Source organism: Lycorma delicatula, chromosome 1 (assembly GCF_047948215.1).
Source record: "Lycorma delicatula isolate Av1 chromosome 1, ASM4794821v1, whole genome shotgun sequence".
NCBI lineage: Eukaryota > Metazoa > Arthropoda > Insecta > Hemiptera > Fulgoridae > Lycorma > Lycorma delicatula.
Window position 1 is genome coordinate 115,067,184 of NC_134455.1, and position 13,333 is coordinate 115,080,516.

Here is a 13,333-nt window from a genome sequence, read left to right on the forward strand (position 1 = left end):
TTTCAAAAATGAAGGTTAATTTTTGGTGATTTACTTTGTAGTAGTTTATTTTAAACATCGATACGACCAAATGTGAAAGTACTTTAATAAAATGGTTTGCCCTTCCCCTGAATCCAAATCTAGCCTTAGTCTTTAAAAAAAAACCTGATCAAAAACTTTTAGACTACTTTTGTATCTTTAAAAAATATCAGTTGTTTTCTCACCCAATTTAAGTAAAAATATTTGTCAAATAAAAATTTCAGACATCAAACACTTTTCTTTCTGGAACTAGTTTTTATATAAATGATATAATATTTTTGTCATTACACATAATATGATCATCAGTTTATGTATTTTAATTTTATTTTTTAAATTAGGCTCAGAAATGAAAATGAAGCTCTTAAACGTAATCAACAGTCACTGCAGGCAGCACATGACGAAGCTACTAATAAATGGGATGCTTTGGAGAAAAAACAAGTTGAATTTGAAAAGCTTAGAAATGAAAATGAAACTCTTAAACATAATCAAGATGAATTGCAGGCAGTTCATGATGAAGTACGAAACAAATGGAATTTGTTACAAAAAAAACAGATCGACATAGAAAAGAAAATTCGAGCTGATTTTGAGAACCAGTTGATGCAAATTAAACAGCAAATGGTATGTATTGTTAGTAATTTTTAATTCAGGCAGTTTTTATTTTATACAATTCTGCATTAATTTTTTTTTTTAAATTAAATATCTCAAATTTTAAGTTCGTTTCGTAATCATTTGTTACTCTCCTTTCATACATCTATATTGCATTTCTGTATTGTAGAAAATTAAGCCTAGTCAGAATCACATACCTCTTCAGTTAAGATTCAAAAAATTTGATTGAAGTTTTAAATTTATTTTCTGAACTATTTTTTTTTTTTTTAATTATGCTTTATGAAGTTTGGTGAAAACTTAACAAAAAAAAATATTAATTTTAGTATTCTTTTCATGCAGGTGGTCCTTGAGACAAGTTGTGCAGGCAATTATCATTAAAAATTGTCTTTTAGAGAAGATATTAATTCTATTCCATATTAAAGATATCCACTCTCAAATTGAGGTACTCACCAATTTTTGCAGTTATGATAAGTAGTTTTGAGAATGAAGTTACTCCAAAATCTGTCAATATGAATGTTAGTATGACAATGCAAATATAAAATATTGTGAAAATTTCAAATTACCTTTTTTACATCAGGAAGTAATATTTCATATTTACAAAGTCTATTTGTAAACTTTTTTTTTAAATTAAAAACAATTTTTTGTATTTTCTATACAGTATTTATGCAGTTTTTTTACACTTTTAATAAGTCAGTAATGAAATTGTAAGTTTTCCTTCTAACAACACATACATAAATTAATTCACCATTTACTACAGTTAAGTCAAAAAAATGCGATGAACTGTGTTAGCCGAAATGGAATATTTTATATTGTAAAAATATTCTACTGTATGATGTCAAAAATAACTTGAAAAGTAGTTTAAAAACTGGGTTTTTTTCTTATTTACCAGCTCTGTAAAATGCCCAAATAAGTTTTTTAATATTATTGTCAAAACTAGCAGAAAAACAGAATGATTTTGAAATAAGCTAAACAAATCACTAGTATGGAGTAATGAAAACTTTTTGTCCAATTTGGAGATTAATTACTTGTCACTTGCATTTAAATTTTAAATATGTATATAAAATCAATAAATGACCATTTTGTACACATTACTGTAAATGTTTCTTGGAGTTTAATGTTGTCCTCCATGTTATCTTGTTTGATATTGTCACTTTCATTACAGGTTGCCAACTTCAAATCTTCATTTATGTTTGGTTTTTTGATTTCAGATAGTCCCAGAGAAAAAGAGTTAGTCTGGAGAACAAGCATGTCAAGAGACATGACAATTTCTAATAATAATGCATCCCACAAACATTTCTCATACTTCATTCACTGATATTTATGATGTGTGCACAGTAATACAATCTTGTTAAATCCTCATTTTAAAAAAAAATTAATTTCATAATTAGCTAAATCATGTACAAACATATTTTTAGCACAATATTTTCTCATTAAAACACAATTGTTCAGCGATAAAAGCTTACATTATTAAAGCACAATTTTCTGTTCTCTTCAAAGAAAGAGCTTGGCGCCTATAATTAGTTATGGCATGGCACACACTGTTTGGTATTGAGAATCACCTTCACTTCTTTTTTGCATTGACAATATTATATGAGTAAAACTGAAGATCCATTTCTACCATCCTTTGAATTCTATGGTCCAATTACCTAGAGTAATGGTTTGTTATGGAGTACTACCAGGTATAATGTTTCTACAGTTACAGTACTAAAGTACAAGGACTTCCTGTTGATTTCTTTCTGCTTCCTTGTATGAAGTAAAGGAAGTATATTGTGATTGTGAAAAATCTAGGTTTTCAGATTTCAATGGAAATATCTATTTTGACTAGTTTTGGTGTGATGTCTATACATATGTACATATGTATCTCGCATAACTCAAAAATGATCAGCTGTAGGATGTTGAAAGTTTGGATTTAGGACTGTTGCAAACATCAAGTTGTGCACCTCTCCTTTTGATTGCAATCTGCTGGACCAAAAGTCTCCAAAATCCAAAAAATTTTGATTTTGAACTTTTTCTTAACTGCAGTAATAAGTCCTCATTGAGAGCTTTTCAAAGTGGTACTTATTTTCATCGGTTCTACAGTTATAGCCAAATAAAATTTTAACTAATGAAATATTTGGATCTTACAAGGGGAAAGGCACATCAGTTCAAATCTGACTTCATATACATGTATTTTTTTTAACTTTTTTTTTTAATTTAAATATATTGATTTATTAATAATTATTAACCTCTGATTGTAAACAAAAATTTACACTAAATAATCAATAATTCAATAATAAAGTTATTAGGGAAATAAAATTTTATGTACTTTTCATTTTAATTCTTAAATTTTTGCAGAGGTTAATAATTATTAATGAACAATATATTTAAATTAAAATTAGTGAGGGTGTGTACATACAACTTAATATAAAAGCTTTGAAAGAAGACTTAAGTTTAGGACCACACATCTCATCATCAACATTTGATACATTGTTTAGGATGTTTTTTAATGCATTTATTCAAATTTAGGACCAACAAAAAAACTAGATAGTTTTGGAACAGACTGCACATGAGTTTAAGAAATGTTATATACCAATCCATGTCATGCTAACCATCAGTTTGCTTAACTATAGATATTTTACATTAATTTAATGTATGATTTCTACCTGAATGTTAAAATATTTTGATTGCTTTTGTTGTCATACAACGCTGCTGCTTGCAACGCGTTTCTGGCTGAACTGTAATTCTAAGAACTTACAGTTAAAGTTATTGCTGGTAAATTTTTTATTCTTCTCAGTCAGGAAAATGTGTATTTAGGATGTTGTCAAAAAGTCATATTAAGTTTGAGCTTCATTCATTCTTGAATTATATCAGTATTACTTGTTTTTGTGTTAGTATATTTCATACTAAGTTTGTTTTCTTATGCGTTGTATTATCACAGTTCAGATCTACTCTTACTTTTTTCTTGTTATAAATATTTGTTTCCTAACAAATTTTAAATAATTGCAGTCATTAGTTGCTAATAAATGTCATCTGTATTTAAAAATTATATATGTATATTTAATAAATTATGTAGATTGAAATTTAATAACTGGAAATTGCACCCAGTGTTGTTTGAATCTGTTAATCTGTGAGAACAGTTTTATTTAATGTAGTTCAGAAATTCCATCATTACATCTTATAATTTTCCAAGGGGCTACTTTCCAAATCATACCAAGTGTTGCAGAAATATGATGTTATAAGGTGGTTAGTTTAAAAAATATATACCCAAAGTGAATATTAAAACATTTGAAAAAATGTTGACTGTTAAAAAATGAGTATTGCTAAATCTCTAAATTAGCTTTGTTTTACAAATCATTTTTATGCAGAAAAAAATTCATTGCATTTACTCTGAATATAATATCAAAAATTAGAACAAAGTTTCAAGAAGCAAACAATCACATATAAACACTACACTAACACATACCAATTCTATTATAATTTAGTATATAAAATTATCCTCTTTCCTTTCTTACTAATTTAGACAAAAATGCTAAAACAGAGAAATTGGCACATTATGCTACAAATTGGTGCAATTTGGTAGCCAGTATGGCAACCACTTTCTCAGTGAAGTAATAAGTCTGCCTGTTATCATCATTTATCCATAAAGCATATATTTTATACAAATAAAGGTCAAATGAAAATTAATTGTTACTTTATAATTCAGTTATTGATTAGTATATTTTGATATTTAGTCACTATTTGGTTTCTTTGGAAAGAGTTAATTTACTTATTTTTGTTGCTTTATCTAGAAAGCTTGTTGGAATGATGAAATGGAGAAGAAGAATGATGAATTTAAGGAGAAATTGAGACAGTATAAAGAGAAGGTATTTATGTAGATTAATAATGCTGAAATTAGAATAAGTTACATATGCCTTTTTATGCTGTTTAAATAGCTTATAATATTCATAAATATTGATTTTATGGATAATTTTACAAAAAAAATATATTTAAATTTAGATTAGCTCTGTGATTTATCTCATTCTTATTGTCTTTATTCTGTAACCCTGTGATAATTTTTGTGTATAATACCAGACTATCCTGTTGTTCTTAGTGTTTCTCAACTTATGTTGATAGTGCTTTACACATCATGGTTGTTTAACACAATTGTAGAGTAAGAATTTTAACTTGTTGACTTTCTGCTAAAAACTTTTAACCTCAGCTGTTCTTCTGACCCCCCACCCTCACAACAAGTGATATACTATAACTACATTTTCATAGACTTGCAAATTTTTCTATGTACTCTACAATTATAAATGTTTCTTTTTTTTGTTTTGGTTGTTTCTCATAACTTTTTTATTTTTTTTTTGTGTATATGTAGATATCAAAAGATGAGGCACACATTGCAGAACTAAGCTCTCAGCTGTGGGAAACAAGTGACAAACTTCTACTAGCCCAAAATGAATATCTAAAATTGAAAAGTAAACTACAAAATTTGGCTCTTTTTAATGTTCGATCATCACCTGATTTTCATGTAAGTTACTGAATAGGTGAACAATAGTTATACAATTAAATAAATAAAATTCAGAAGTACTTCAAACATAAATAATTATTGTTATAATTTGTTAGAATTAAAATATTAATTATAAGTAGTTTTTTTTTAAAAAATACATTTAGTTGCTTTATTTATTTTTTATAATTATTCACTGTACTCTTTTATATATATATGTATATATATATAAATTATGAATTTCTTTCAAAAAGTACTTTATGGTAGAAATAATTAGAATTTTACGAACTTGCATTGTTTATCATATTTACATGGGTTCTTCCGTTAAAAATAAATTTAATTGTTTATTATTTTTTTATCATTTTCAGGTGGATAACAGAAGAAGGTCTCTTTCAGTTGGTTCCATTCCATTACCGTAAGTAGATTTGAGTAGTCTTTTTTATTTCTTAAGTTTTATATATATATATAATTTTTTTTCGTTAAACCATAAAAGTTGAGAATTTTTAGATGCAAATTTATATTAAAGTAGCAGCTTCTGATGTGTGAAAATATGCTTGTCTGTTTGATTAACAAAAACAGTTAAGATGAGTTTGGTTAAATAGAAATTGCTTTTATGAAACATTGGGACCACAGCAGACAAAAATAATCACAAAAAAATTATTGGCTTAAAACCTACTTTACGCATTGGCGTAAACAAAGACTGTTTTACTAAAAATCATAAACTGGAAATTACATGTAAAAAAATGGTGTACAAATTCTGTTTTTCCAAATACAAGATATTATTATTCTTTTGATTTAAATACATTGTTAAAAAAATAACACAGAAAAACCCAGCTTTAATTTGGTATTAAACTTTTTTTTCTTTATTACAATGATAATTAAAAAAACTGTACCAGCAGTTACTCAGGTGTTTTTTTATCATAATCCAAACTTTCATTATACATTCAGTAAAATTTCAAAATTGTATATACTGATTTTAAGATTTGAAAGAGTTGTGTTCATAAATAATAATATTTGATAAAATTGATAACATATATATCAATATTTAAAAAAATAAAATTTTGTTTTACTATAAGAAGTTGATTTCATACATCCAACTGAGGTTATATATCGATAATAAAAGAATGAGATGATTTTATTTAAGCCTCTTGTGCTGTTTTCAGTAGTATGTTGTACAGGTACAAAGTCAAACTTAAGAATATGTAATACTATAGAATGAATTCGTTGTTTCCAATGACAGATTTTTTTCTAATTTTCAGAAAATTTCAACAAGAAAGTATATTTTTTTATAGGAGACTTAAAATTAACACAAGCATTTGATCTTGCTTTCTTAAAAATTTAATAATTTATATTACTTAATATATAGCATTTATTAAATATGGTCTTGTTACAACTGATAGGATTGATGATATGCTGTGAATTATTGTAGAATGTGGATGTAAGGGGCTTCATACAGTTCAGTGTGTCAGGCTTGTACTAAGTTTAAAATAATTATTAAAGGAAAGGTTTTCTGTAATGGTTCACAATTACAGAAATACATCATCCTTAAATAGCTATCTAAAAATGATGTGTTTCTAGAAAAGCATTCAAAATTAAATGATTGTGTTCATGTTTGGTAAAATTATCATTCATTAGTTAAAAAGATGTTAAGATATCCGTAGGTACTGCATGCCATGCATTATTGCTAATTTGTAAACTGTAGAAATTTGAGACAAAATATGTGGGAAGATTAAAGCCTATCTCAGTTAAAATGCTGCATGGTTCACAGGCATTGAATTAATGCTCAGTTTGTGTGTTCTTGAACAGTGCTGTTAATGTAGAGCAGCGACCTTGAAATATCACTGGTGGCAACCTTCACATCTACCAGCAGTTACTAGCATCCTTTCCTCCACCACTGTATTGAATAACAAATGAATGTCAATATAAAAACAGAACATTTACTTTATAAATAACAAGAAATAAATTATAGGTAGAAACTTAGTGAATGATATGATAAAGAATCAATTACATGAAATTTAAAGTTTATTGATTACTTGGAGATGTTCAAAAACTTGTTGAAAATATTACAACCTTGGCTCATTATCAAACAAACCCACAATGATATCACTAACTGCTGTAGATTGTGTTGACTTGCAGCAAATAACAAAAGCAGACAGTGCTGCTTCACAGTTGCATTGGATGCTTTTGAAAAATGTTCTAACACCTAAAATTCCAAAATAATTTGAATTTAAATGGGAATATGGAAATTATTGAATGCTGAATTTTCCACTTATTTTTACCTTAAGGGGTACTAAATATCAATTTATCGTAATTTAATTTAGTATTCTTTTTGGTTAGTTACCAGCATACAGGTCCTACAATTATTGAACATTCTGAAGTTCAGCCTGTGCCTGGAAGTACTTCAGGTTCTCACTTGACTGAAGGTACTGATGATACTACTCAGATGAGGCGTCGTGGTTTTCTACTAGCTGGAATGGGTAAAAAATTCACCTTGCCATCGGGTTGGTTACTAACATACTTTTCTTTATTAATAGATTATTTTCCCCATCTCATTGCTTTTATTTCAATTGAATGATTGTATGAAATTGTAACATTAATAGTTTCAATGCATGCGAAATCTAAGAACAGCTGTACATCATCCTGTTTACTTTCAAGTTATTAACATTTCTCTTTCTAAAAGATTGAAATATTTCATTACATTGTTCCATGATGTATCCTCGATCATTCAGTTAAAACTACCTGAAAGTATTTTTGTCTAAAAAATTAATAAGATTAAATAAATACCGTATTTATTCGAGTACCCCCGCACTTTTTTCTTGGAATTAGAGAGAAAAAATAAGGGTGCGGAGCTTACTTGAAACATAGCCTTTAGCCAGGATAATTTATGTAAAGTAAATGTTTTCTTAAGTACTTAAATTCAATCACATAAATATAGTTACATTAGGCTTTCGTTTATCAATAGCGAATGCTGCTTATACAGAATAGATCCTTAATTATTAACATCCTGTTCATATTATCAATAGAAACGAAGTTACGGTATTTTTATAAAACTGATTCATTCTGTATAGGCTGCATCCAGTTCTAATGACACTACAGTTACAGTATCACTTATCCATCATCGTCTTGTCTATTCGCCATAGTCATTATACTGTTTGTATATGTGGACAGTTATGTGCATTTTATCTGTTTAGTTTATCTTGTAAAGTTTAATACGGTGATTTATTTTAATTACAGCATTAAAATGAGTACAAAAGGACAGCGTTTACGATCTTTTACAGTAAATGAAAAACTGCGTGTTATAGAAGAGGCTGAAAAAATTGGAAAGCAGGAAGAAAATTTGATGTAGATGAAAACTGCATTCGAGACTGGCATAAGAAAAAACAACATCTGGTGAAAGGCACTGGTAATAAAAGGGCTTTTCATGGCTTAAAACCAAAATACACAGACAGAAAAAAAATTATACGGCTTTGTTATGGAAAAAAGGAAATGCAGTTATGCTGTCACGACAGAAATGTTTCAATCATATGCTCATGAAATAGCTAAATCATTGAATAAAGTTGATTTTAAAGCAAGCCGTGGATGGATAACACGATTTTTTGCACGAAATGATTTGTCAATAAGACAAAAGATGGCCATTTCTCAACGACTTCCAGACGCTTATGAACAAAAAATATTACATTTTCACAAATACATAATAAATCTTAGAAATTATAAAAGCTGTTTGCCTTCTCAAATATGAAACGCTGATCAAACCCCTGTATATTTTGAAATGCCATTTGACAAAACCGTAAACATAAAAGGTGAAAAAAGTATTGCGATTAGCACTGGTGGTAATGAAAAACAAAGGAGTAGTGTTATGCTTTGCATTATTTCTGATGGATCAAAATTACCTCCGTGCATTGTTTTTAAAAGAAAAACTCTTCCTACCGTACAGGTAAATGGAGTTATCAGAGCACAGGAATCAGGTTGGATGGACGAAACCTTAATTTTAGATTGGATCAGGTGTGTATGGCAAAAGTGATCAGGAGATTTACTTAATGAAAAAAATATCGGTATGCTAGTAATGGATAGTTATCGGGGGCATATGACTGATAAAGTGAAAGACATTTTAAAAAAGGGTATGACAGACCAAGTAATAATTCCAGGTGGATTGACATCTCTATTGCAACCACTAGATGTCTGCATTAATAAACCACTCAAATCTGCATTAAAACAACTGTACAGTAAATGGATGGCTGATGAAAATTTCTTTCTCACGCCCACAGGAAGAATCAAACGCCCAGATTTTAACTGGATTTGTGTTTGGATAAAAGATGCTTGGGAAGGTATTTCCACAGAATTAGTAAAGAAAAGTTTTAAAAAATGCGGAATATCTAATGAACTTGATGGTAGTGAAGACGATCACCTTTGGCAGAGCGACGTGGAGACTACCGGTAACTCTAATACAGACATTGATAGTGACAGTGATTAATTAAAAATAAAATCCCATATTAAAAAGTGTTTTGAAATGATCCTTTTCAACGTGATACTTTCTTTTCACTATGATATGTAATTTTTTATCATATCTGTTGTGCTTTAAAATACCAGTATATATTTGATATTTTTTTTTAGATTTTCGGTCTGGAAAATCGAGGTGCGGGGCTTATTCGTGGGCGGGGGGTACTCAAATAAATACGGTATTTTACAAATTATTACACTGACATTATTGCTAGAAAAATGTTTTTTTATTTTTAGCATAATTATTTACATAAACACTTCACAATTTTATAATTGGATTTTTTTTCCCCCAAAATATTCAACTGATTATAATAAAGAGGCCTTGTAAATAAAGCTTGACATTTTTAGATGTCAACTATGTTCCATTTTTTTTTTTTTTTAATATAACTTTGACCCTCCAGTAAATAGCACGTAAGCAAAACTTTTTGCTGGGAAAATAATAAATTTCATTGTACTGGCTTTGTTCTATTAAAAAAAAAAACCATTGTTCATTAAACAGGTGTTGAAGCTTCAGTTTTCTCTATCATGTAATAATTTCTTATTCTAAAGATCATTTAATTTTTTTTAGATTATTAACTGACGTGCTGGTTTTCCTGTCCTGTTTCAGATATTTATTAATTAAAATATTTTCACTGAATTTAAAACATTCTGCATTTATATTATTTTTAATTATCTACTAAATAGAAACTAAAATATGATGCATTTCTTCCCACAGATTGGACTACATTAATTTTTGCTTTAGATAATTCTTACCATTAAAGCAAGTATAATCAGCACTGCTTCTTCTTAGAGTAATGGTGTTCATTTTGTATTCAGTTCCTATGGTGAACTGATTGGAAATGGTCCTTGTGCGGTTGATTATTTATCTGTTATTTATCTGCATTTTGATGGATGTGATGTGTTGATAAGCGACAGTCAAGCATTAGCATTGACTCCGTGAAGAAAATAATATTTTTGATCATCATGTATGGGATTTCATTTTAAGTTGGCTACTACTGACTGTCATTTCTGAAATTATGAATTACAGAAAATCATTAAAGTGGTACCTTCCCATTTATTGAAATCATAAAAAAAACAAATACATCAATTTATTTTTAATATCCAATTTCTCTTGCATGTTTGAATACAAAACAATCATTGTAAGATTTATTTTATTCATGGTTGTTTCTTCCTAAACTCCATCTTCTAGAAACTAGATTATACTGGTTTACAAAATTTTGTTCCAGAGCAATCTGAAGTGTTTTCTGTATGTATTTTTCCCTTGAATTCAAAAATGTTTACAGAATTTTTCTATCACCCTTAATTTTCAAGTTACCCTGTTCAGTGTTATATACTTATGGAAATAATGCAATTATGCTTTGGTATTATGCATTTATAAGATAAATGAATAAAAAAATTGTATTAAGCATTTAAAAATGATTGTGCTGAAAGGTCTGCAGTGGCATAGAACAATACATGCAATTAGTCATAACTGCTGGATGATGCAATTCTAAAATGAGTCAGATTTTGGCATTCTTACAGACTTAATCATCATAGTTTGTCAAAGTGATGTCACAAGCAACATCTGTTTTGATTATAATGTCTGAGTTCCTGGTTCAAGCCATAGTCAGTCTGTGTTCAATGGTCACTCTGTTGACATCTGTACATCTTTCACGTGTATGTGCTGATATAATATAGTTTAGTGTAAATGTTTCTTATTTATAACTTATTCTAATTTTACATCTCATCTTCTGAATTCAAGACATGTTGTGAATATTTTTTGTAGTGTTTGTATATTGTGCGACTGCAAAATGTCTGGGAATTGTGTAAACCCCCTGGACAGCTTTTGATACATTTGTGGTGAGGTAACCTTTAATAATATTGCAGATATTAGTTCAAAATCAAAGCACACTATTTCATACCCTTATTTACTACCTGCCATGAGGCCTGCAGCTCATGGTGAAGAACTGCCTGTGCCTAAACCACCAGAAAATATTATACTGTACAATCAAGAACACAAAGATATGGCAGAGGATAATGATGATGTAAGGGTTGATCCAAACTACGAAGCTTGGTGTTTGTCTGGTGAACCTCATTTACTAACACAGGGGACCTCAATGATCATGTACGAAATCTGAATTTATCAAAAAAGGAGGCAGAACTTTTAGATTTACATTTAAAAAGGCTGGTACTTTCTCCACGAAACTAAGTATGCGTTTTTAGAAATAGGCATAATGACTTCAAGAATATCTTTGTGTTTGAAGATTGATTTTTTTTTTTGTAATAATGTTTTGTCTGTAACGGAATCATTTGGTCATGAGACAAAACAGAGGAGTGGAGTTTGTGAATTGATTCGTCTAAAGCTAGTATATGGAAAAGTGGTACCAGGGCAACTGGGGTCCTGAGCCTGCTAGCTGACTTTTGTTGGATCCTAAAGAAAGATGTTCATGATGAAGACTAATCAAAAAAAAATAAAACATTACTATCTTTTAGGTAAGGTATTTATACTAAGAATGCATTTTAAAAATGTCACAAAATTAAAATAGTTGTCGTTAAAAATCCTTTTGTGATTTCGTCCCTTTTGGAACAAAAAATAATTCAAATTTTGTATACTAGTGTGTTATTATAGCTTCCAAAATTCATTATTTAGTACTTTCAGGAAGAATTTTTTTTATGTTTGTTCTCTGAAATTATTTTGAAAGTAAATTTTACCATGCACAAAATATTGGAAAAAATATTAAAATTATTTTAATGTAATTTTTTATTTTATTTATTACATATGGTTTTAACTGACAAGAATTTGTTTTAATATAGAAGTTTTAGTACACAAGAACTTTCTTATGGTGTGTTGACAGTTGTTCAGACCAGGAGGTAATAGTACACATCTGAAGTTGAAACTTGTTCAACCATAAAACATATCAATCAATTTCGGTAGTAATGTTCTAAGTATATAAATTAATGAACTTTTGTGCAAAGCTGCCTTAACTCCAATTAAGTAGAATTGCCCATATAAGATTTTTACAGCTGTGATAATTTAATATTTTTATCTTCCTAACATCTTTCTTTTTTTTCCACTTAAATTCAGTTGTTAGTAAAGCTACTTTCCTCTATTGACTGCAAGGAAAAGATTCCAAGAGCATGCTGGAAAGTAATATTTTGCATATTTTTTCTCTACATCTTGTGTAAATAGTGTAAATCAAATTAATTTTATAAATAGAAGAATATCTTAACTACAAGAACATTATTTTACAAACACTTATTGTGCAAAATAAATTTATAAACTAATTAGATATCTTTGCAGACAAATCTGTCTGTAAAAAATTCACTTAAAAAATATCCTCCGCAATACAAATACAGTGCCTTTCCAAAATAATAGGTGCATGTGACTAAACAGTATGTTATGTTAAATCTTAACTGAGTATTTATGTAATTGGCTCAATTAAGAGACCAGTTTGGAAATAATTTAATTGATTAGACTGCAATAATAATAAGTAGTTAACCAAAAAATAAAATCAAGTAGACAAACTTTATAAAAAAAAATTGTTGCATAAATACAATTTTTTTTGCAGTTTATAAACAAAAATGTTTAATTAAAATTTTTCATATATATGTATATATATATATATATATACACGAGGTGTGTGAGAAAAGTAATGAGACTGACTTTTTACTTACCAAAGTTTTTATTTTTTTCAAACAACAATATTATCCCCTTTTAAGTAGTTCCCTTGAGCAGCTATACACCAGCAGAGTCGTTGTTCCCACTCC

The 13,333-nt window shown here is 28.5% G+C and overlaps 1 protein-coding gene across 3 annotated transcripts in view; it reads left to right on the plus strand.

Moving 5' to 3' along the window:
- LOC142321483 (uncharacterized) overlaps positions 1-13,333 on the plus strand; it is a 115,875-nt gene that overhangs the window by 68,633 nt on the left and 33,909 nt on the right. For 2 of the 3 annotated variants that reach the window (XM_075359608.1, XM_075359617.1), the window contains exons 15-19: positions 357-636; positions 4,392-4,466; positions 4,961-5,113; positions 5,458-5,504; positions 7,427-7,590. In XM_075359608.1, coding sequence (XP_075215723.1) covers positions 357-636; positions 4,392-4,466; positions 4,961-5,113; positions 5,458-5,504; positions 7,427-7,590 — 719 coding nt within the window. The remainder of the gene's footprint in view (positions 1-356; positions 637-4,391; positions 4,467-4,960; positions 5,114-5,457; positions 5,505-7,426; positions 7,591-13,333) is intronic. The other variant, XM_075359598.1, reaches the window with a different exon arrangement.